This window comes from Pseudorca crassidens, chromosome 21 (assembly GCF_039906515.1).
Source record: "Pseudorca crassidens isolate mPseCra1 chromosome 21, mPseCra1.hap1, whole genome shotgun sequence".
NCBI lineage: Eukaryota > Metazoa > Chordata > Mammalia > Artiodactyla > Delphinidae > Pseudorca > Pseudorca crassidens.
Genome location: NC_090316.1, coordinates 3,362,270 through 3,386,846, shown reverse-complemented (window position 1 = coordinate 3,386,846; position 24,577 = coordinate 3,362,270). Strand labels below are relative to the sequence as shown.

At 38.3% G+C, this 24,577-nt stretch overlaps 1 protein-coding gene and 1 non-coding gene across 12 annotated transcripts in view; one reads left to right on the top strand and one right to left on the bottom strand.

Annotated features, from left to right (window-relative positions):
• The window catches only part of PSD3 (pleckstrin and Sec7 domain containing 3), a 573,112-nt gene that overhangs the window by 456,595 nt on the left and 91,940 nt on the right, over positions 1-24,577 (top strand). For all 11 annotated transcript variants that reach the window (XM_067721837.1, XM_067721838.1, XM_067721840.1 and 8 more), the window contains one exon: positions 9,441-9,634. In XM_067721837.1, the coding sequence (XP_067577938.1) occupies positions 9,441-9,634 (194 nt within the window). The remainder of the gene's footprint in view (positions 1-9,440; positions 9,635-24,577) is intronic.
• LOC137216244 (small nucleolar RNA SNORA70) lies at positions 23,843-23,981 on the bottom strand. Its single transcript, XR_010939661.1, has one exon. It is a non-coding gene; the product is annotated as a small nucleolar RNA SNORA70 (small nucleolar RNA).

Below are 24,577 nucleotides of genomic sequence, written 5' to 3'. Positions count from 1 at the left end.
ATTATTCAACATAGTTTTGGAAGTACTAGTCACAGCAATCAGAGAAGAAAAAGAAATAAAATGAATACAAATTGGAAAAGAAGAAGGAAAACTGTCACTGTTTGCAGATGACATGGTACTGTACATAGAGAATCCTAACGATGCCACCAGAAAGATACTAGAGCTAATCAATGAATTTTGTAAAGTTGCAGGATACAAAATTAATGCACAGAAATCTCTTGCATTCCTATACACTAATGGTGAAAAATCAGAAAGAGAAATTAAGGAAACACTCCCATTTACCATTGCAACATAAAGAATAAAATACCTAGGAATAAAACTACCTAAGGAGGTAAAAGACTTGTCCTCAGAAAACTATAAGACACTGATGAAAGAAATCAAAGATGACACGAACGGATGGAGATATATATACCATGTTCTTGGAATGGAAGAATCAATATTGTGAAAATGACTATACTATCCAAAGCAGTCTACAGATTCAGTGCAATCCCTATCAAATTACCTATTGCATTTTGTACAGAACTAGCACAAGAAATCTTAAAATTTGAATGGAGACAAAAAAGACCCCAAATAGTGAAAGCAATCTTGAGGGAAAACACAGAGGTGGCGGAAGCAGACTCCCTGATTTCATACTATACTACCAAGCTATAGTAATCAAGACAATATGGTACTGGCACAAAAACAGAAATATAGATCAATGGAACAGGATAGAAGGCCCAGAGATAAACCCACACACCTATGGTCAACTGATCTATGACAAAGGAGGCAAGGATATATAGTCAAGAAAAGACAGCGTCTTCAATAACTGGTGCTGGGAAAACTGGACAGCTACATGTAAAAGAATGAAATTAGAACACTCCTTAACACCATACACAAAAATATTCTCCAAATGGATTAAAGACCGAAATGTAAAGCCATGCACTATAAAACTCTTAGAGGAAAACATAGGAAGAACGCTCTGACATATATCACAGCAAGACCTTTTTTGACTCACCTCCTAGAGTAGTGGAAATAAAAACAAAAATAAATGGGACCTAATGAAACTCAAAGCTTCTGCACAGCAAAGGAAACTATAAACAAGATGAAAGAACAATGCTCAGAAAATATTTGCAAACAAATCAATGGAAAACGGGTAATCTCCAAAATATGTAAATAGCTTATGCAGCTCAACATTAAAAAAACAAACAACCCAATTAGAAGATGGGCAGAAGACCTAAACAGACATTTCTCTAAAAAAGACATACAGATGGCCAAGAGGCACATGAAAAGCTGCTCAACATCACTAATTATTAAAGAAATGCAATTCAAAACTACAATGAGTTATCACCTCACGCCTTTTACAATGGGCATCATCAGAAAATCTACAAACAACAAATGCTGGAGAGGGTGTGGAGAAAAGAGAACCCTGTTGCACTGTTGGTGGGAATGTAAATTGATACAACCACTATGGAAAACAGTATGGAGATTCCTTAAAAAACTAAACATAGTACTACCATATGACCCAACCATCCCACTACTAGGCATATACCCTGAGAAAACCATAATTCAAAAGGAGGCATGTACCACAGTGTTCATTGAAGCACTATTTACAATAGCCAGGTCATGGAAGCAACCTAAATGCCCATAGACAGATGAATGGATAAAGAAGACATGGTACATATATACAATGAAATATTACTCAGCCATAAGAAAGAACAAAATTGGGTCATTTGTAGAGACCTGGATGGACCTAGAGCCTGTCATACGGGTGAAGTAAGTCAGAAAGTGACAAACAAATATCGTATATTAACATATATACATGGAATCTGAAAAAATGGCACAGACTGGTTTGCAAGGTGGAAATAGAGATACAGATGTAGAGAACAAACGTATGGACACCAAGGGGGGAAACTGGGTGGGGGGATGAATTGGGAGATTGGGATTGACATATATACACTAATATGTATAAAATAGATAAGTAATAAGAACCTGCTGTATAAAATAAAATAAAATTCAAAAAAAAAAGCAATTGTTTTCTGTTCTTTGTGGAATTCCAGTGAAATATAAGACTCCAGTGGACTTGCATGGTTCCTTATCTATCTTTTTCGTTTAGAAATAAAAGCACACCTGTCATAAGTAACATAGGATATAGGAAATTTGTGATTTACAGTTGATCTTTAGAAAGAACAGAGAAATAGAAAGATTATCTTCTGATAGCACCAGAGCTTTTGTTCTCCAAATAGACTGCATCTTAAGCTGTGGACTTTGACCACCCAGTGACTCATACATGATTACACAGTGGACAGATTAAAGAATGTTTTGGGGAATTTTGTAGGTTGTAAGATGTTAAGATGTCTGGAATCTCAGTAGAATATATTATTCTTTTTTTTTTTTTTTTTTTTTTTTTTTTTGTGGTACGCGGGCCTCTCACTGCTGTGGCCTCTCCCACTGCGGAGCACAGGCTCTGGACACACAGGCCCAGCAGCCATGGCTCATGGGCCCAGCCGCTCCGCGGCATGTGGGATCCTCCCTGACCGGGGCACGAACCCGTGTCCCCTGCATCGGCAGGCGGACTCCCAACCACTGCACCACCAGGGAGGTCCTACACTATTCTACTTAATGACACAATAAAAAATAAAGTGAATTTAAGTGTAAGGTGACATGGTCATTTCATTAACCTTTGTAATTTGAAGAATACTTGTTTCTCAGGATTGAATATTTTCAGCCCTCACTTATTGTCAGGGTTTTAGTGAGCTGTACTTTGTTGAACATTTCTTCAATTATTCTTCATCTATTTTTGTCTTTGGTTTTAATATGTCTTAGAATATACAAGCCCCTCTAACAACAGCCTTTCTAAAAGAAATGTGATGCATGCCACATATGTAATTTAAAAATGTTTAGTTGCTACATCATCAAAGTTTAAAAACGGTAAAATTAATTTTATAAAGTACTTTTAACTTATCGCAGTGTATCCAGAATATTATCATTTCAATATGTATTTGGTAGAAAAATTATTGGAGTATTTTCCTTTTTTGTACTGTCTTTTGAAATATGGTGTGTATTTTTTAAATTTATTGTACATCTCAATTTGGACTACCCACATTTTAAGTTCTCAGTAGCCATATGTAGCCAGTGGCTACCATGTTAGACACTGTAACTGTACTTCTTTTGCCTGATGTTTATATAGAGAAAAATAACTTCATCCCCAAAACTCAGCAGAACGTTTTAAATAAACCAGTATAGAGACTCAAATAAAGAGGACTCAGATAAATTAGAAATGAAATGGGAGACATTTAACTTATTCCACAGAAATACAAAGGATCATAAGAGACTGTTATATGACAACAAATTGGACAAAGTAGAAGAAAAGGATAAATTCCTAGAAACATACAACCTACCAGGAGTGAATCATGAAAAAAAAAAAAAAAAAACCGGAAAACTGATGAGACCAATTACTAGTAACTACTTGGACAGGTATTTGATTACTGATTAAATAAACAAAACAAAAAATAAAAGTCCAAGACCAGATGGCTTCATTGATGAATTCTAGCAAACATTCAAAGAAGAATGAATGCCAATCCTTAAACTATCCATACAATGAAAAGGAGTGATTCTGCCAAACTCATTCTACGAGGCCACCATCACCCCAATGCCAACGCTAGACAAGTATGCTTCAAGGAAGGAATATCACAGGCCAGTAACACTGATGAACATAGATGCAAACAGTCCTCAACAACATACTAGCAAACAGAGTCCAAAAGCACATTAAAAGCATCATACATCAAGATCAAGTGTGATTTATTCCAGGGATGCAGGGGTGGTTCAACATCTGTAAATCTATAAATGTGGTACACCACATTAAGAAAATGAAGGATAAAAATATAATCACAACAGATGCAGAAAAAGCATTTGACAAAATTCAACATCCATTTGTAATAAAGACTCTCAAAAAATTGAGTATAGAGGAAATGTACCTTAACATTAATAAAGGCCATATGTGACAAGCCCACAGCAAACATCATATACTCAACCTTGAAAAGCATTTCCTCTAAAATCAAGAACAGTATAAGGATGACGTGGCAATTAGGCAAGAAAAATAAAAGGCATCTAAATTGAAAAGGAAGAAGTAAAATTGTCTTTATTTGCAGGTGAAATGATACTATATGTAGAAAACCCTAAATAGTCCACCAAAATACTATTAATAAATGAAGTGCACAATATAAAATCAATATACAAAAATCAATTACATTTCCGTATACCAACAATGAACTGTCAGAAATAGAAATTAAGAAAACAATCATTTTTACAATAACATCAAAAACAACAAAATACTTAGGAATAAATTTGACCAAGGAGGTTAAAGGTCTATACACTGAAATCTATAAGACATTTTAAAGGTCTATACACTGAAATCTATAAACATTGATTAAGAAATTGAAGAGAACACAAATGAAAAACATTCTGTGCTAATGGATTTGAATAATTAGTATTGTTAAATGTTCATAATACTCAAAGCAATCTAAAGATTCAGTGCAATCCTTATCAAAATTCCAATGGCATTTTTCACAGGAATAGAACAATGCTAAAATTGGCATAGAACCACAAAAGACCTCAAATAGCCAAAGCAGTCTTGAGAAAGAAGAACAAAGCTGGATGCATCACAATTCCTTTCAAACAATAATATAAACAAAACAGTATGGTATTGACATAAAAACAGACACATAAGTCAGTGGAACCCAATAGCCCAGAAATTAACTCACACAAGGCAGCTAAGAATGTACAAGAGAAAGAATTGTCCCTTCACTAAATGGTGTTAGGAAAATTGATAATCTACATGCGAAAGAACAAAAGTGGACCTCATCTTACACCAAACACAAAAATCAACTCAAAATGTATTAAAGCCTTGAACATAAGACCTGAAACTATAAAACTAGAAGAAAACATAGGGAGGAAACTTCTTGACATTGGTCTTGACAGTGATTTTTTTGATTCGGCAACAAAAGCAAAAGTGGGTCTAAGTTAAACTAAAAAGCTCTGCACAGAAAAGGAAACCGTCAACAAAATGAAAAGGCAACTATGGAGTAAGAGAAAATTTTTGCAAATCCTATATCTGACAGGGGGTTGATATCCAAAATATACAGTGAATTCCCACAGTTCATTAGCATAAAATCAAATAACTCAGTTTAAAAATTTGGAAAGGACCTAAGTAGACATTTTTTTCTAAAGAGACATAAAAGAGGTCAACAGGTATATGAAAAGGTGGTCAACATCACAAATCATGGAAATGCAAATCAAAACCACCTGAGATATCACCTCATACCTGTTCGGATGTCTATTATCAAAGAGACAAGAGGTTACAAATGCTGGCAAGGATGTGAAGAAAAGGGAACCCTGGTGCACTGTTGGTGGAAATGTAGAGTGGTACAGCCACTATGCAAAACATTATGGATGTTCCTCAAAAACTTAAAAATAGAGCTACCATATGTTCCAGCAATCCTACTTTTGAATATATAGCCAAAGAAAAGAAATAATTATTTCAGAGATATCTGTACTCCTATGTTCAGAGCAGCATCATTTACAATAGCCAAATATGGAAACAGCCTAAAGTCCATCTGTGGATGAATGGATAAAGAAGATATGATACACACACACACACACACACACACGCACACACACACACACACACACTGGTATACTATGCAGCCCTAAAATAAGAAAGAAATCCTGTCATTTTTGATAACATGGATGAACCTGGAGGGCATTATGCTAAGTGAAATAAATCAGATAAAGATAAATACCATATAGAATCACTTATATGTGGAATTTTTTTAAAAAGTCTAACTTACTGAAACAGAGTAGAAAAGTGGTTGCCAGGGCATATGGTGTGGGGGAAATAGGGAGAGTTTGTTCAGAGGGTACAAACTTGCAGCTGCAAGACTAATAAGGTCTGAAGAAATAATATAAAACATGGTGACTACAGTTGATAGCAGTGCATTGTATAACTGGAATTTACTAAGAGAGAAAAACTTAAATTTCTTACCAAAAATAAATATATAAATAAATATGTGAGGTGTTGGATTTGTTAACTCAATGTTGGGGAACCTTTCATGATGTATGTGTATATCAAATCATCAGGTTGTACACTTATAATACCTTACAATAAATAAATCAGTTTTACCTCAGTAAAGCTGGAGGTGTGGGGTAGGGGAAAGTAAATGCATAAATAAACTAGTATGTCCATAAAATAAAATAGTACTCAGCAATGAAAGTGAACAAACTATTGATTCTCACAACAATATGGATGAATCGTAAATATGTTTTGCCAAGTAAAATAAACCATTTATGTGACATTTTGAGAATGGCAAAACTATTGGGAAGGAAGGGAGATAGGTAGTTTCCAGGAATTGGTCAGGGAGAGGAATTGACTAAAAGAAGGCAGCAGAAGGAATTTGGGGGTGACAGAACTGTTCTGTTTGATATTGTGATGGTAGATACATGATGCATTATGTATTCCCATAGAATTGTACATCTCAAGGAGTACATTTTGTGTATGTACATTTCTTAAATATCAGCCACAGTATGGGGAATGCAAGATATATTTCAGACTATGTGAAATTAATTTGTTTTCCAAATGAATTGCATAACCGTTGTTATATATAACAAACAACCCGTTGTTTACTCGGGTTGAACATATAAATAAATAAATATATTGTAGGTAAGAAAGCCAGGTTTCTCACTGTTGAAGAAGTACAAATAAGCAAAAGGCAAAGGCTGGGATGAATTTTGTCTTGCTGGCTTGGGTTGGAGATAACAGTATGAGCTCATGGGAAGGGAGGGAGGATAGCTGGATCATACATATATATATATATATATATATATATATATATATATATATATATATGCAATATCTATGTATTTCCCTAGGTGTGTCTGTTGAGAGGGCCTAGAGGCAGTGAGCACACCTAGCACCTGGATTTGGTTTCTAAATACCATTCTCCAATAAATAGAACTGGGACTCCTTGTAGAGTTGTTGCTTCCGGGGCTGAGACAAGGAAAATACAAGATGAGCTTGGAGGTAGCATCTTGTGGTACCTGAAAGAAAGGAAATACTTACAAAACAAAAAGGAAAAAGGATGAGGCATGATGAAAGGACACAGAAGCCTACTTGATAGGACTCCCAGTGACCAAAGCTGGAAAAATTTGAACAACAAATTAAATAATGGTAATGTTTGATTACAATCCAAATAATAAATATCCATGTGTCCATACTTACAGAAGAATTCCAATGAATAATGTAGAAGAAATTAGGGAAATTTAAAAAAATCACCATTAGATCACTACAGTATAATTGTCTTAGTCAGAATACACAGATGAATGCTAAAATTAGTGGTCAGAAGTTTAAAGAGAAACAGCATATTTTCATAGTCAGAAAATATCTCCCCCAAATCATTTGCAAAGGAAAATAGTAACTTTACAGTATAGAAACTTGACAGAAACCACCTTAACCAAGTGATCCAGGTGCATCTCACTAATAATAAAACACATACCTCCTGATCTGGTGTACTGAGAGGGTGTATCACCCATGGTATCCTTCCCGAGAATGTATAACCTCAATCTAATGATGAGAAGACATCAAACAAACCTACAGAATCACTGGCTAGTACTTTCTAGCTCATGAAGGACAAGTAAAGGCTTAAAAGTTGTCACTGTCTGGAGGCGACTAAAGAGCCATGACAGCCAAGTGCACTGTGAGGTCATGGATAGGATTCTGGAAAAGAAAAAAACATTAGTGAAAAAAATGGGTGAAATCTGAATAAAGTCTGAAGTTTACTTCTTAGTATTGTATTGTTAATTTCTTAATTTTGACACTTTTATTATGGTTCTATAAGGTGTTAACATTGGGGGTAATTTCCTGGCAGTCCAGTGGTTAGTACTCTGCACTTCCACTGCAGGGGGCCCGGGTTTGATCGGAACTAAGATCCCACATGCCACGTGACATGGCCAAAAGAAAATAAAAGTTGTTTACATTGGGGAAACTGGATGATGAGCATAAGGGGACTCTGTACTATCTTTGCAAATCCAAAATTATCTAAAAATAAAATTAAAAATAAGGTATAGTTGCCTGAGTTCAGTGTTATTTTCATATATCTCACAATTATTTATAAAATACCAATGGGGAGAAATGTCTGTTTTACTCTGATAACCAAATAAACACTTTTTTTTTTTTTTTTTTTTTTTTTTTGTGGTACGCGGGCCTCTCACTGTTGTGGCCTCTCCCGTTGCGGAGCCCAGGCTCCGGACACGCAGGCTCAGCGGCCATGGCTCACGGGCCCAGCCTCTCCATGGCATGTGGGATCTTCCCGGACCGGGGCACGAACCCACGTCCCCTGCATCAGCAGACAGACTCTCAACCACTGCACCACCAGGAAAGCCCCCAAATAAACACTTTTGATGATTGTTAAGCTTTGTGGTTTATTTTAAATATATTTTGGTGGTGGTTATTTTGGTTGAAGTTTTATAAAAAGATTCAGTATTCAAAGCTTAATAAACAATGAAACCAGAGATGATTCAGGACATTAAAACCAGAGAACTAAGACAAATGCTCTTATTCTGGTTATGTGTTTTCCAGCAGTATATCAGAGCTTATTAGCTTTCTTCTAATCTTCCCCTCTCTTTATTAGCTGAATGTGACCACCTCCTTCATACTTCATGTACATTATAACCTCAGCGTTCAACTTTCCCTGCTTGAAGGAATGGGGATTCAAAAGGGGGGCTGGGCAGTTAGGGGTTTTCTCGGTCAGTGATAGGGTGCGCCAAACTTTAATGGCGATTGGAAAGCTGTAAGATGCCAAAGCACTGTGGATGGCACCCCCATCCTAACCCATTGGTAGCTTTACCTGAGGTTTTGATATTAGAGATTACCTGGTTATTTGGCAGATATAGTCCAATATTGTTTACTGGACTTAATCTGTACTTGTCGTATTCTGTATGCTTGGTACTATTCTAGGCCATGCAGAAATCAAAATCAAAATCATGATCTCTGCCAAAGAACTTGTACTTGTTTGAAAGAAGACAAACATGAAGGCTCTGTAGTAGGTGTAAAGACCAGAGGCTTTAGAGTTTTGCAGTCATGTCCTCACTGTTTCTTCCTTTAATTCCTAGGTCTGTGCTTTGGCATATTTATTTAAACTTTGAGTCTCTTTCCTTACCTGTGGTATAGGATACTAATATCAGTCTTACAAGACTGTCATGGTCATAAATACCTGGCACACAGGAGATGTTTAGTGAACCGCAGTTATTCTTATCATGGTCGTTGGTATTAAGACTGATAGACCATTAGAAAACATGATAGTTTATTACACCAAATAACTCTGTTCATTGAATATTGTGTTACTCACAGTGTTCACATTGAATATTGTGTTACTCAACCTGTGTGTTCAATCTTTGTTTTATCCTTTTAGAGATGATGAAGAGAAAAAAAAGTCTCCGTCAGAAGGTACTGATGAGAAGGCTAATGGAACACATCCAAAGACCATCAGCCGTATTGGGAGTACTACCAACCCATTCTTGGACATTCCTCACGACCCAAATGCTGCTGTGTACAAAAGTGGTTTCTTGGCTCGGAAAATCCATGCAGATATGGATGGAAAGAAGAGTAAGCATCATTTGTTGACATTTTCTATTTCATTTATTTCGTCTTTAAGATAGGCTCAAAATTTAAAGTGAATTTATCTGAAGTAAAGTGAAGGGATAAAGAAAAATTGTATTATGTTTATTTAGAAAAGTATTATTGAAATTTGGTAAAGCCTCTAACCCTAAATCTGAAAACCATTATGCACCTTATCTTCTGCAAGTAGAATTACAGAACTTCAGAACTGGAAGATTTCTTACAGACCATTTGTTTCTAACCTCTTATTCATTTATTTATTCTCACCTTCAACAAATAGTTTTTAGTACCTGCTATGTGCTAGGCATCAAAAATACAGTAGTATATAGAATGGACAAGGGCCCTGTCTTCATGGAGTTTACATTTTCTGGTGGTTGAAGGAAAGGTTGGATTTATAACACATAGAATGATAAATAGTGTGAGATCCTTGAGACAAAGCAGGGAGGGTTAGAATTGAGATCCAAGCACACGTGGAATGCTGACCTCTGTGGAAGATGGACGGGTGCAGTGTAGGTGAGTGTAGTGTGCTTCGTCCTAGGAAATGGAAGGAGGCCCATGTGACAGGATTATCTACTGACACATGATGTTGGAAGTTTGAGTGGAATAGAGTCTGTTTCTATGTTTAGAATAGCCCTTGCAGAGTATGAAATAGCAATTGTATATAGTTGGATAGACTAAGATAGCTGTTAATGCATGAATTAACAGCTTTCATGCAGAATTAATGCAGAATTAGGCTATAGCTCTAGATTATTTCTATCCACCTCCAGACACAGACATGCAGTGCTGGGATGGACAGTCCTGCTGTTTCCTCCTGTGCTGGGCCCTTTTTTCTTAATGTATTAGCATATTCTATTAGGGTACAATCAAGAGAAACGTTGTAACAGTGTAGCTTTACACTGACTTACAATGCTGAGCAAGCCTTGCTGTCCCCAGTTCTGTAGGAGCACCCCACCGTGTTTCTGGGCAGTCTGTACACTAGCCCGCTAGGCTATGTCATTTTCTCTGTCAGCACTCCAGTGGCTGCAAGGGACAGTGAGTCTAACAGCTTAGGAGAAAAGGGCAAGGAGACGCCTCAAGATGAAGAATTGTCTCCAGGACATTTTCTGCATTTCTTTCTCTTTATTGTTTTTGCATATCATATTTATTCTTTTTTTATTGAGGTATAATTGATTTACAATATTTTATTAGTCTCAGGTGTACAACATAATGATTCAAAGATTTTATAGATTACACTCCATGTATGTCAATAGTTATTATGAAATATTGGCTGTAATTCCCTGTGCTGTACAGTATATCCTTGTAGCTTGTTTATTTTATACATAGTAGTTTGGATCCCTTAATTCCCCACCCCTATTTTGCCTCTCCCCCTTTCCCTCTCCCCACAGTAAACACTAGTTTGTTCTCTATATCTGTGAGTCTGTTTCTTTTTTGTAATATTCATTCATTTGTTTTATTTTTTAGAGTCCACGTATAAGTGATGAAACACAGTATTTGTCTTTCTCTGTCTTGACTTACTTCACTAAGCATAATACCCTCCAGGTCCATTCATGTTGCTGCAAATGGCAGAATTTCATTCTTTTTTATGGCTGAGTAATATTCCATTGTGTGTGTTTACATTTATATATATCACATCTTCTTTATCCATTTATCTGTTGATGGACATCTAGGTTGCTTCCATATCTTGGCTGAAAAGTTAGCTGATAGCCTTATGGGAGCTCCTTTGTAAGTAACTTGTTGCTTTTCCCTTGTTGCTTTTAATATTCTGTCTTTATTTTTAATTTTTGCCATTTTAATTACAGTGTGTTGGTGTGGTCCTTTTTGGGTTTCAGACTCTCTGTGGATTTTCAACCAAGAAGTCTATTTAACCTTTCCCAGGTTAGGGAAGTTTTCAGCTATTATATATTCAAATATTTTGTCTTCCACTTTCTCTCTTCTCCTTCTGGTACTTCTATAAGGTGAATGTTAGTATATTTGATGTTGTCCCAGAGGTCTCTTGAACTGTCCTCATTTCTTTTTATTCTTTTTTCTTGTTTTGCTCAGCAGCAGCGATTCCCACTGCTCTGTCTTCCAGCTCGCTCATCCGTTCCTCTGTATCATTTAATCTACTGTTGATTCCTTCTAGTGTATTTTTTCATTTCAGTTAGTGTATTCTTTATCTCTGTTTGGTTGTTCTTTATGGTTTCTAACTCTTTATTAAAAACTTCTAATTTCTCACTCTGTTCATCCATTCTTCTCCCAAGTTCTTTGATCATCTTTACAATCATTACCCTGAACTCTTTCTCAGGTAGGTTGCCTGTCTCCACTTTGCTTAGTTCTCCTTCTGGGGTTTTATCTTGTTCCTTTCTTTGGAATATGTTCCTCTGTCACCTCATTTTGCCTTATTTGCTGGTTTCATTTCTGTGTATGTAAGTTGGTTACATTTCCTGACCTTGGAGAAGTGGCCTTCTGTAGGAGACATCCTGTGTGTGCTGGCAGCACACTCCCCTCGGTCACCAGGGCTGGATGCTCTAGGGGTGCCCCCTCTGTGGACTGTGGGTCCCCCTGTTGTGGTAGGCTGACAGGTGTGGGCAGTCTCATAGGCATGACTGGCCCCTGGTCTGGTTGCTGGCCAGGCCCTCCTTGTGTAGAGGTTGCTGGTCATTGGTTGGTAGGCCTGAGTCACAAGGTGGCTGGCAGCCTCACTCCTGGTGAGCCCCAGAGCTTGTGCTGGCCCACTGGTGGTCAGAGCCAGGTCCTGGGGTCTGGCTGCAGGACCCAGGGGTGCCAGAGCTGGTGTCGGACTGCTGGTGAGTGGGGCTGGACCCTGGGGCAGCTGGCTGAGGGGCCCAGTGTGTCTCAGAGCTGGTGTTGGCCTGAAGGTAGGTAGGGCCATGGCCCAGCTGGTGTGTGGGCTGGGTCTGTAGGCTCCAGGGCTGAGGTTTTCCTTGGGCATGTCTCTGCCTGCTGGTGGGTGATGCTGGTCCCAAGGCTAGAGCAGGCTCACTGGTGGATGGGGTCAAGGTCCAGGAGATTCTGGGGCTGGTGCCTGTTCACTGGTGTGTGGAGCTGAGTCATGGGGTCTTTGGCTGCAGGGCCCTGGGGTTCCCAGGTCTAGTGCCTATGTACTGATGTGTGTGGCCGGGTCCTGGACCCTCTGGTGGACAAGGCCGTGTCCAGGGGCAGCTGTGGGCTCGAGGGTCTTAAGGCAGCCTGTCTGCTGGTGGGTGGGACTGTGTCCCCACCTAGTTAGTTGCTTGGCCTGAGGTGTCCCCGTACTGGTTCCTTCAGGTTGGTGGGTAGAGGTGGGGCTGGGTCCTGAGGCTAGTAAGTTAGAAGGAGGGTTCCAAGAGGTGCTCGCTAGACCAGCATCCACATGGTAGAACGAGCTCCCCAAATAGCTGCTGCCAGTGTCTGTGTCCCCAAGGTGAGCTGCAGTTGCCTCCTGCCTCTCTGAGGGGCTCTCTAAGATCAGCAGGAGGGTCTAACCCTGGCCCCTTTCAAATTACTGCTTCTGTCTTGGGTCCCAGAGCATGTGAGACTCTGTGTGTGCCCTTTAAGAGTGAGGTCTCTTTCCCACAGCCCTCTGGGCAATCTCCTGAAGGTCAGCCCCACTGGCCTTCAAAGCTAAATATTCTGGGGGCTCATCTTCCCAACGCAGGACCCCTGAGCTTGGGAGCCAGATGTGGGGCACGGACCCCTCACTCCATGGGGAGAACCTCTGCAGTTGTAACTATTCTCCCGTTTGTGGGTTGCCCACCCCAGGGTGTGGTCTTGGCTGTACTGCGACTCCGCCCTCAAACCCATCTCACTGTGGTCCGTTCATTATGTCTTTAGTTGTAGAAGATCTCTTTTGATAGGTTCTGGTCTTTTTCGTAAGTGGTTGTAATTTTGTGTGTCTGTGGGAGGAGGTGAGCTCAGGGGCTTCCTGCTTTGCACTTGTGGGAACCCCACTCAGCTTTATTCTTTGGAAGGGGAGGCTTTCATGTGGCTGGATGCGTGATTACTAGCAGCACGGCAGAGCATGTGTTCAGTTCTGTCTCCTGACCTCCACTGTAGTGTATTCTGTGGCACGACTGTGACCTGTGTGACTGACACCCACGTGGTTGCTCTGGTGAGAGGAGAGTTCCCTCCAGCAGGGGTGAGATACAGTTCTCGGAGAAAGGGTGATCTTCTTGGTAGACAGAGCCAGCGACGTTCATCTCTTTGTCCCCAGCACACACACACACCCTTTCTCCATACATTGAGTTCGAACAGTGCTTTTGCCCAACATGGCACAGTTTCCCATCTCTAACCACAGATCTCCTCACCTCTGTCCCCTGTGTCTAGCTGTGGCTCCCGTCTCCGAGGCTGGTTGGTGTCCATTCTCTTCAGGTAGGGATGTAACTTAACTCTACAGGCTAACTGAAAAATACAGAATATCTGACATACTTCATATAAAGTACTAGAGGCAAAAAACAGAATAACTGCACTTTAAAATGCCAGTTCTAGAAAAGGCAAAAGAGGCAGCAGAACAGCTGTCACTGATTCAATGTCTGTTGCTACATCAAGCAGGATGGGCTGACCACGCTAATGTACTTGAGCGTCTTTTCACTGAGTCACTTCCCTGGGTAACTTATTCCAGAGCATCCCCAGGTTCAACCTGTTGACATTTGCTTTGTCCATGTTTTCCTGGGCCACCTCTGAGAATTTTTGGAGAGAATCCCCCTGCTGGAAGCTCTGATCGCTTAGCAGCCCTATGAGTAGGAGCACAGGCCCAAACCATCGCAGTCCCCTTGCACCAGGCCAGAGGTTTTCCTGCCAGTAAAACTCCTTTAAAAGCCTTAGTTATCCCCTTTGAGAACTTCTGGCTGGTTAGGGCGGTTTTAAGTGTCACAGGGCTTTTTTTCTGTTTAGCAGCTTAAGAAGTTCTGCCTGTTACCTGCCTCTGCTTCAGTCTCTATTTCTGTTCCTGCTTCAGAACGCAAAATAGGTGGGAGAACAGATGGATCAGGTAAGATGGGGCTAATTGGGCCCAGTCTCCAGACTTCACTCCAGCTGGTTGCTTTATCACGGAGGGCTTCTTCACTTCTGCCTTTGAGAGAGGGTTTTGGGGAGGAGTCTTGAAGTTTCATCCTTTAATTCCTCAGGCTCTTCCTAGATATTCCCATTTCAGTTTTTCATGGTTTTTAAAATCACATAAGTATGGGCAGATAATCCAACTTTTTCAGTAGAAAGTGCATAGTTTCTAATGATAATTTACATACACTAAAATTTACCAATTTAAATTACATAGTTTGAGTTCTGAAAAATGAATACAGTTGTGTGACTACCATCACTATCAAGATACATAACATTTCCATTACCTGAAAAAGATCTTGCTGTTAATTCCTTCCACCTTTACTCCCAGCCCATGGCAACCACTTATCTGTCCTTGGGCACTGAGCTTTTTCTTTTCTATAATTTCAATAAATTGAATCATGCATATTTTTTTGTGCTTGGCTTCTTTCACTTGGAAGTGTTCTTTGCAGATTCATCCATATTGTGTGCTGCGTTAGTTTGTAGTTTGTCTCCTTTTATTGCTGAGTAGTATATTCATTCCATTGTTTGAATATCTTACAGTTTACACATACACCAGCTGGGCATTTGTGTTGTTTTCAGTTTGGGGCTATTATAAATAAACCTGCTTTGGATATTCTCAAACAAGTCTTTGCATGTACATATGTTTTCATCTCTTTTCAGAAGGTACCTAAGAGTGAAGGAGTGAGCTTGCTGGGATGTGTACTAAGTATATATTTAACTTTATAAAAAACTTCCAAACTGTTTTCTAAAGTGTCTGTAATGTTTTGCATTTCTGCCACCTGTGCATGTTACGTCCTCTTGAAAAAATGATCCCTTTGTCATGAAATGACCTTCCTCATTCCTGGTCACATTCCTTATTTTGAAATCTACTTTGTCTAATATTAATATAGTAACTCTACCTTTCCTTTCAGTTTTTGCTAGAAATTTTTTCTAGCTTTTTAATCTTATTCTGTGATCTTGTCTTTAAAATTGTTTTCTACAGCATACTTGTGGGTCTTTTCAACCAACAATCTTTTGATTGGAGTGTTTATACCATTTATATTTATAGTAATTACTGATATACTTGACTTTATAGTAATTTATAGTAATTACTGATATAGTTGACTTTAATTCTGCCATCTTGCTCTTTGATACTTACTCCATACTTACTTTGATACTTACTTGCTCTTTTTACTTACTCCATCTTTTATTTTTTCCTCTTTTCCTGACTTGTTTGGGCTTGTGTGTGTTTTGTGGCATCGGGGGGTTCGGTCTTTCTTCACTGTTGGCATATTAGCTGTACCTCTTTGTTTAATCATTATAATGAGTGCTGGAGGGTTTACAGTATAGTCTTTAACTTGTCACAGTCTGCCTTCAAATTTTACCACTTCATGTGTAGTTTGGAATCTTTATAACAGGTTACTGTGCTATTGTCATACATTTTAATTATGTATATAAAACTCATACTCCATTGTTATATTTTTCCTTTAAACAGAAAGGTATTCTTTACTTTTACTCACATATTGACCATTCCTGGTGTACTGGGTTCCTTTTTGCAGTTTCACGTTTCTATTTAGTATCTTTTTTTTTCTGCCCGAACAATTTCTTTCAGTATGTCTTATAGTAAACTGCTGGTGAGAAATGTTCTCATGTTTTATTGTTTTTAAAATTATATTAAGGCTGCACCTTAATTTTAGGAATTTATGTTCACTTGTATGTAATTCCTTGTCAGTGTTTTCTTTTTTGTTCAGTAATTTTAAAATGTTGTTCTGTTGTTCTCTACCCTGCGTGGTTTCAGACAAAGGGTCTGCTATCATTTTCTGTTCCTCTGTACCTAGTGTGGGTTTCTCCCCCTCTTGCCACTCTCAAGATTTTTCTCTTTATATTTGATTTTAAGCATTTTTATTATGAGGTGCCTTACTTTATGTTTTCCTTGTCTTTTTTTTTTTTTTTTTTGAAGTTCTTGGATTCATTGGTTTACATTTTTTACTAAGTCTGGAAATTTTTCAGCCATCATTTTTATAGCACCCACCCCTCTTCCTGGGACTCTAGTTTCCTGTATGTTAGACTGTATTACACAAAACGTTCGTTGAGACTCTGCTCAATTTTTTTCCTACTCTTTTTTTGTTTTTTTCAGTACTTTAATAATTTTTGTTGCTATATCTTCAAGTTTACTACAGTATTTTTATTCCATATATAGTATTTTTATCTTAGAAACTGCAATGTGAAACTTTTATATCCTTCATTTCTCTCCTTATCGAGTTTGTATCTTTCTTAATATCCTTGAGCATATTTTTCATATTTACAATAGCTGTTTTAAGGTCCTTCTCTTCAAATTTCTTTCTCTCTGTGCTTTTCTGGAACTGTTACATTCTTTGCATTTCTAGTAATTTTTGTTTTCATGCCAGACTTTTTGACATTTTTGTGGGTGGATTTGGTTTTATTCCTTTAAAGAATGTTGTATTTTATTCCATTGTCCAAATGAGTAACTTGCAGATTAGCTGAACCCTTTAGAGGCTTGTCTTTACCCTTTGTCATGGTGGATCCAGAGCAGCCTTTATTTGGAGACTTATTTAGCTCCATTACTAAAGCATTATTACCCTTCTTTAGACTCTCTTCAATGCCCTGGTGTTAATGAAGTCTTTCCACTCTGTCTGATAAGAACACAAGCTGTTCTTAGCCCTCTGTGAGCTCTTAAAATTACTCATTCCACTACTTATTTCTGATGAATTGGACCATTTCCGTTCACGTGTGTTCAGATCAGTGCTCCAGCCAAGACCTGGGGATTCCTCTGCAGAACTCCAGAGCTGTCGCTTTGTGCAGCTTTTCTCTCTCTTTTATTCTGCTCCATAAATTCTAGCCACCTCAGCCTCACCACACTCCCTCTTCAGCTCCTCAGCTCAGCACTACTTCCAGGCACCTACTTTTACTGCTAGATCTTAGACACTGCCTCCAAGCAGTAATCTGGGCTTACCTTATTTGTTCCTTTCTCTTCTAAATCACAGTTCAGATCTGCCTATTGTACAGTGTTTGAAAACTTTCGCTTTACATATACTGTCCTATTTTCTAGTTGTTATGATCGGAGGGCAGTTTCTGTAGCAATTAATCTTTAATGAGCATAACTAGAACTAAACTGATTATTGATCCCTGTTGTTAAGAAATTTCTTTCTAGTTGCCTCAGACCTCAAGACCTAATATTTACTGAGTTATGAAAGTGATAAGGAATTCTAGGTATTTGAGTATGACCAGGTGTGTATTTGGAGTCCCAGAACAGGATTTGTCTTCTTCCCAGCTGATCTTTTCCATGCTTCCCAAATCCCTTTTGTTGGACTTCCAATCGTGTCTGGTTGAACTGGTTTATCTCACTGCTAGATGGCTACTGCTTCTTGGAAATGCACCAACACCTGACCTGCTTCTGAATGCATCCTTCTGTTTTGAGAGGTAGTCACCATAAGCAAATTTGAAGTATGTTTTATATTACTCATATCTAATGTGCTTTAAAATATATCACTTTTCATTTCTAATACATTAAAAAATTAAAAACAGCAGTGGAGCTTTTCTGGAATAGGAGATCCAACTAATTTTTGAGAAATTTGTGTAATGATACCTTTTGGGCATATTATCCTGCTAATAAGTCTGTAGAAATTTATTCAAATTCATCGTGTTCACTATAGCCAGCGCTGTATTACATTTGCATGTATATGTAAACATGGGGAGGTGATCTGACGATAGATACTACTAAAAGTTTTTCATAAGTGAAGATTTGGGTCAAAACTCTATGGAAAGATTAAAACCCTGATTAACTTGTCTCCAAAAGACCACTTGTCCAACTCAAGGTTTGTATATTTCATTTTTTTTAATTAACTCTAAGTACTAAATTTGTCAGAGTATTTCCATAATTCCTCATATAAACATTTTTTAAAACTTGGAGATATTCTTTGCTCTTATTTATTTATTTAGTCTTTTAAAGATATGGTCAGCTCGGGCTTCCCTGGTGGCGCAGTGGTTGAGAGTCCGCCTGCCCATGCAGGGGACGGGGGTTCGTGCCCCGGTCCGGGAGGATCCCACATGCCACGGAGCGGCTGGGCCTGTAAGCCATGGCCGCTGAGCCTGCGCATCCGGAGCCTGTGCTCCGCGACGGGAGAGGCCACAGCGGTGAGAGGCCCGCATACCGGGGAAAAAAAAAAAAAAAAAAAGATATGGTCAGCTCAAAAATTTGTCCAGGAGACAAATCATCATTAAAAGCAAATGTTTCATCTCATAGAAGTATAGGTGTTTACCAAACCCATTAAATCTGACATTAAGCGAAAGCTTTGAACGGTCAAATTTAGAAAACAAAATGTATCTTCTGCATTTTGTCAGGTAGAATGAAAAATAAAGTTCAATATAAGCTCTTAGCTTTATTAACCTGATGCATGATATTTGCGGAAATCAAGAAAGTGATTGGAAACAACAAGGTACTCAAAATATGAATGTTCTAAATCATGATGAATAACGAGATAATTAAGTGATTACTCAATATTAGTACTTTTTCCTAAGCACTTCATGCATTGCTTCATTTAATCTTCACCTTATGAAGCAGGTATTATTACTATTATCCCCATTTTACTGAGGAGGAAATTCATCTTATATTTGTTAGCCAAAGCTGTAATATAGAATATCAGGATATCTCGTGGGACTAAAATCTGATTATACCAAACTAATTGTGGCACATTATTAAAAGCAGTGCCCATGAGAAAATATGTTTAGAAAACATTTAAGTTCTCCATGTTTTGTGCAATCAGTACCATCTACTACAATGTAGCATGTATTTAGATGGCTAGAGGTCTCAGTCGAGGGCCAGTGGGGCCTGAACATTTCTTTTACTTAGCCAACCTAGCACTTTTTTGTAAATTGAATTGTGTGAATTTAGTTAGGCATTTTCTGGTTAACCATAGTTTCCGCAAGCCCCTATATCATTATGCCAGGCCTCCTTACACAATAATTGCTACTTTTCTAACCCCAGAGTCTTTTGAGGTTGTGACCCACCTCCCCTCACCCCTGCCTCCCATTTAGACTGAGGTAGCCTTAAGGAGACGGGGGCAGACAGATGGGCAAGACCATACCTAGTGCTAAATTTGTACTTCAATGGTATCAATTGTGGCAAAAAATGAAGTGCTTATCTAGTTTTGCTACCACAGCCTATATAAGCTGAGGTGCAAGAAATTAATTTTTTCCCTACATGAGTTAAACACTCCACAAGTACCTAAGACTGTACATGTACAAAGACTGTGTTAAATATAGCCTCTCTCCTCTTAGGAGCTAACATTTAGGTGTACCATACAGAGAATAATTACCATCTAGAATCCACAGCACAAGTTTCTAAATACATATATTGTTAGCTAAGGTACCATATAAAACATTCAAAATTGAGTGGGAGAAGTACAGTTGGGACCATGCTGACATTCTCCCAGATAACAAGATATCCAAAGGACAGTGGAATAGATAAGAGGGCCCAGAAGCAGCAGCGTCCAGTGTTTATGGTAACTTGATTATACAACAGAGGAAGTGATTCAGATATTGAAGACAACAGAACTATTTCAGTAAATGGTGCTGAGGGTGTGGGCAGTGATATGTGTGGTCGGGGGAGGTATGTGGTGTCTGTGGAGGGGGTGAGGTGGGTGTGGTGTGTGTGCTTATGGAATGAGGGGGGGTGGGTGGTATGTGTGTGTCTGTGTATGTTCCCCACCTCAGCCCAACCAGAAAAATCAGTTTCAGGTAGATTAAAGGTAAACATTTGAGAGAGAAAATCTAAAATGTTTAGATCAAAATGTGAAGCAACATCTTAATGACCTTTGGGTAGAGAAGGCTTTCTTAAGATTTAGAAAAACAAAAACAGTGAAAGGATATATTGCTGTATATGATTACATTAATGTGAAGACTCCTCTTTTAAAAAGTTAGAAGATAATCCACAGTATGGGAGAAGATACTTTGTAGCATATTATATTACTAATAATGGATTAGTATTGTGTGTGTGTGTAAAGGAATCTTAAATTAATTAGAAAGACGACATAACAGAAAAATGGACAACAGTTGGAACAGACCATTCACAGAAAAATAAATTGCAGTGATCCATAAATATATATGAGGAGATACTTAGCCTCCAGTAATCAAGGATATTCAGATTAAACACACAGTGAGATATCATTTCACGTATGTCTCATTGGCCAGAATTTGAAAGAGTGATAATACCAAATGCTGGCAAGGATTTTAGAGCAGTGAGCACTCTTCCACCCCATGCATGTGAGTGTCAGTGGTATTACCACTTTGGAAGACAGTTGGCAATAATCAATAAAGTTGGAAAAGCCTACACCTGTGTCTCAGTTAACCCAGTCCTAGGTACGTATCTACAGAAACTCTTGCCATTTTACAAGGAGGGGATTGTTCATAGCAACATTATGTTAGATCAAAATAAAACAACCTAAATGGCCCTTAATAAGAGATTGGAAAGGTTTCATATATTCATATAGTAGAAAACTATGTAACAGTGAAAAGCAAGTAACTAGAGTTACAATTGTTAACATGAATGACTCTCACAAAAGGTAATGTTTAATGAGAAAAGCAACTTGCAGAAGAATGTGCGTATATGGTAACATCTTAAAGCATGCAACACAGCACTATTTTGAATAGGAACACATCCACATAGGAATCATTAAATATGGCTTAGTGGTTACCTCTGGCAAGGGGAAGAACATGCAGTCAGTGAGGAGTACCTAGCAATTCAACTATATTGACAATTTTAAAAAATTAGGTACACATATGTTTCTTGCTCTTGATAGCCTTCTGATCTCTTAATGTTTCATTATAAAATTTTTAAAACTTGATAGAACACCTGATTGCATGGGAAATTTAGAAGCAGTTGGTATTTTTCTTGAAGTCTGTGCAAGAAAAATAATAATTATAAAACCGAAAACCCCAAAATTAGTATTCACCTCATAATATTTTAAACCTTCACCACAATAATAAAATTTTGGTTTTTTTGTTTTTCACATTTAGAAATGTAAAAGATTTAATTACGGTTACACAATGGAATGTAAATATTGTCCACCTTGACCCTGTAAGAATACAGATGAAAGAATTTGGGGTGTAAAAGTGGAGAGGGGAGAGCCCAAGGGAAACAGGGATAGAGCCATCATGCTGCTCTTAGAGAGAAGTGGAAAAGGGCTACCTAATACCCAAGAAGCAGGAAATAATGTTGTTAGCATGCTCTTAAAACTACTGGGACAACAAATAAGATGCAGATAAAAAGCCATACAAATGTACTGGGCAGGTGGAATGGAGCAGTCACATTTGCTAGTCCTCATCTCTCACAGCAGAAAATCAATAGAGAATTTTACAATCTATTATCACAGCACATTGTTTAGGGATATGATGCAAATTAACTACCCCAAGAAACAGTAAATGTTAAAAAGTGGTTTCTTTTGGAAAATGGTATTGGAGGAGTTGGGAAGAAGTGAATCAAAGAAGCTAATTATGTGGACATACCACTTTAGTAATTTTGAAATATTTGAATCACATTTCCAGTATAGATCCTTCATTGATTTTACCCACCTGAGATCTGTTTCTATTTGAAATATTGAAATGTTAATTGCTTTTTAAGGGTGTGGGAGCCATATTTGTTTCACATTTTAGATCTCATTTTAAAAGCTTTGGATGTAAGGAGTGTTGAGTAGTGTCTTGAGAAGGTTAGGGGGTTTCACTCACTTTAGAGGGGTTTACACATTGCCTGTCAGTGAAAGTTTTGAAAATTCAGTCCCACATGTCAAATTTGAGAGAGTAGATGATATTCTGAGTCACACTTACTGAAAATAGAGTTTATAATGGCACTGCAGGCAGAATTCTTTGTTATTGTATAACACTGGGAACAGCGACACTGTAATTAAGAGATAATAAAAGTGGAATATTTTTTCCCCAGAAGACAGTGTCTCCTCCTATTAGAGAAAGACTCTTTAAGTGGAGGCAAAGCAAAGCAATTATTTTAAAACTAGGCGAAGTTCCCCCTCCTTGCCACTTTGCTGTTCTGTGGCAGCAGGGTTGTATAATGAAGCCCTTTGACACAAGGCCAAAGAGCAGTGCCATGAGGGTGGCCATTTGAGTCCTCAAGTAGGAGTTTGGTGGCGGTCTAGTTCTGGTGGCATTTTATCTGTGTTCGATGAGGAGTGCCTCTTCACAATTCTACATTTAGACTAAATAACTTTTAGGTTTTTAAGTTCCATTTTGATGGCTCTTGTCTTTCATTTAAAATCCACCCTTTCCTTCATTAGTGTTGGTTAAAAGAGGTCACCCACTGTTCTCAGAAGCAATACTTTTGACAAGGAATGTGGAATAGAAACTATAATTTTTTAGCACCAAAAAAACTCTGTTCAGAATCTGAATATTTCTTTCTGAAAGAAGAATGCACAGTTTTCACTACATCTGATTTTTAGAAATTATTCTGTTTGTACTGTTGACTCATTCTATTTATATTTTCAGTATAGTTAAAATTTAGGAGAAAGAAGAAAATAATCTTCATTTCTCTATGTTTGTTTATTACAGTTTATCAAAGTCTTCAGTAACCTGATGTAAATTTGAAATTAAAAATGCAATACTGGTTTCCTAAAGAAAATAATTATGGTGATGGAAATTTATGTACCAAAATTTTATCACTGGATAGTACAGAATTAAGAATTTGAGCTTTAAACTAGATAGATCATTGATTCATTTTAGAAATTTTTTTTTCTTTTTTGGACAAGAAAGTAGAATTTATTGGTGGGCAAGTAGGGAGGGGACAGTGCCAAGGCTCTCGCGAGTGCAGGGCCCGCCATGTGTCCAGGGGCCACAATTAGGGATGTATTTGACTTCACAGCCATCTGGGATGGGCCTCTTTTCTGCCACCATGCTTTCAAATTCATCCTCATTAAACTTAGTAAATCCCCCCTTCTTGGAGATGTGGATCTTCTGGCAGCCAGGGAACTTGAACTTGGCCCTGAGGAGGGCCTCAGTCACATGCTCCTTGTTCTGCAGCTTGGTGCAGATGGACACCATGACTTGGCCAATGTGGGCCCTGGCCATTGCACCCTGGGGCTTTCCAAAGGCACCTCACATACCTGTCTGGAGCCTCAACTGGGGACAGTATACCAGTCACGAATGTCCACTGGAAAGGGCTGAATCCAACATCCCTTAGGGCAACCCATACTGGCAACAGGCTCATACACTACACTACCAAGGAGACTGTTGTTTGCAGCCACTGCACACCAGGCCCCCATGGGGAAAAGAGCACAGTCGGCTTAATTGGCTGCAAAGTAGAAATTCTTTCGAGCACCATCTGTGTGCCAGTCCATTCACTCTTGATGGGAAATAAGGAGAGGGAGGGGATATACCTGAACAGGTGTCATTCAGCTGAAAGCTGAATTGCAAAAGGAAGTTCATAACATCTTTGGATACAAATGGCATATATGAGTATTCCAGTGAGGGAAATAGGTAATGCAAAAGCCTCAAAGGTGAGAATGCCACCTTAAGGTGCTTATTAGCACAGTGTCTGGCACATAGAAAGAACCTAATTGTTATTTAAGAACTTAATTATTATTTTAGGTAATATTAGCAGCAGCAGCAGCATTATTGCCATCATCATCTTGGAAACAGCTGAATGACCAGCAAGAGCAATACAGTGTCACTCTTGCAGTCATTTTTAAAATGACATATGATATATAAGTAGAAATGTTTAAAGGAAACAAGTATGATATCCCAATTTTGTGGCAGACGTGTGCGTAGTAAAATGATTAGGAGCTTATATACTGAAATGCTCTCTGGTGGTTAGACTGGTGATTTTACATATTTTTTCTATGTGTGTTTTATTCTGTTATTTTCCATATTTTTTATTTACTTTGAAATTTTTTG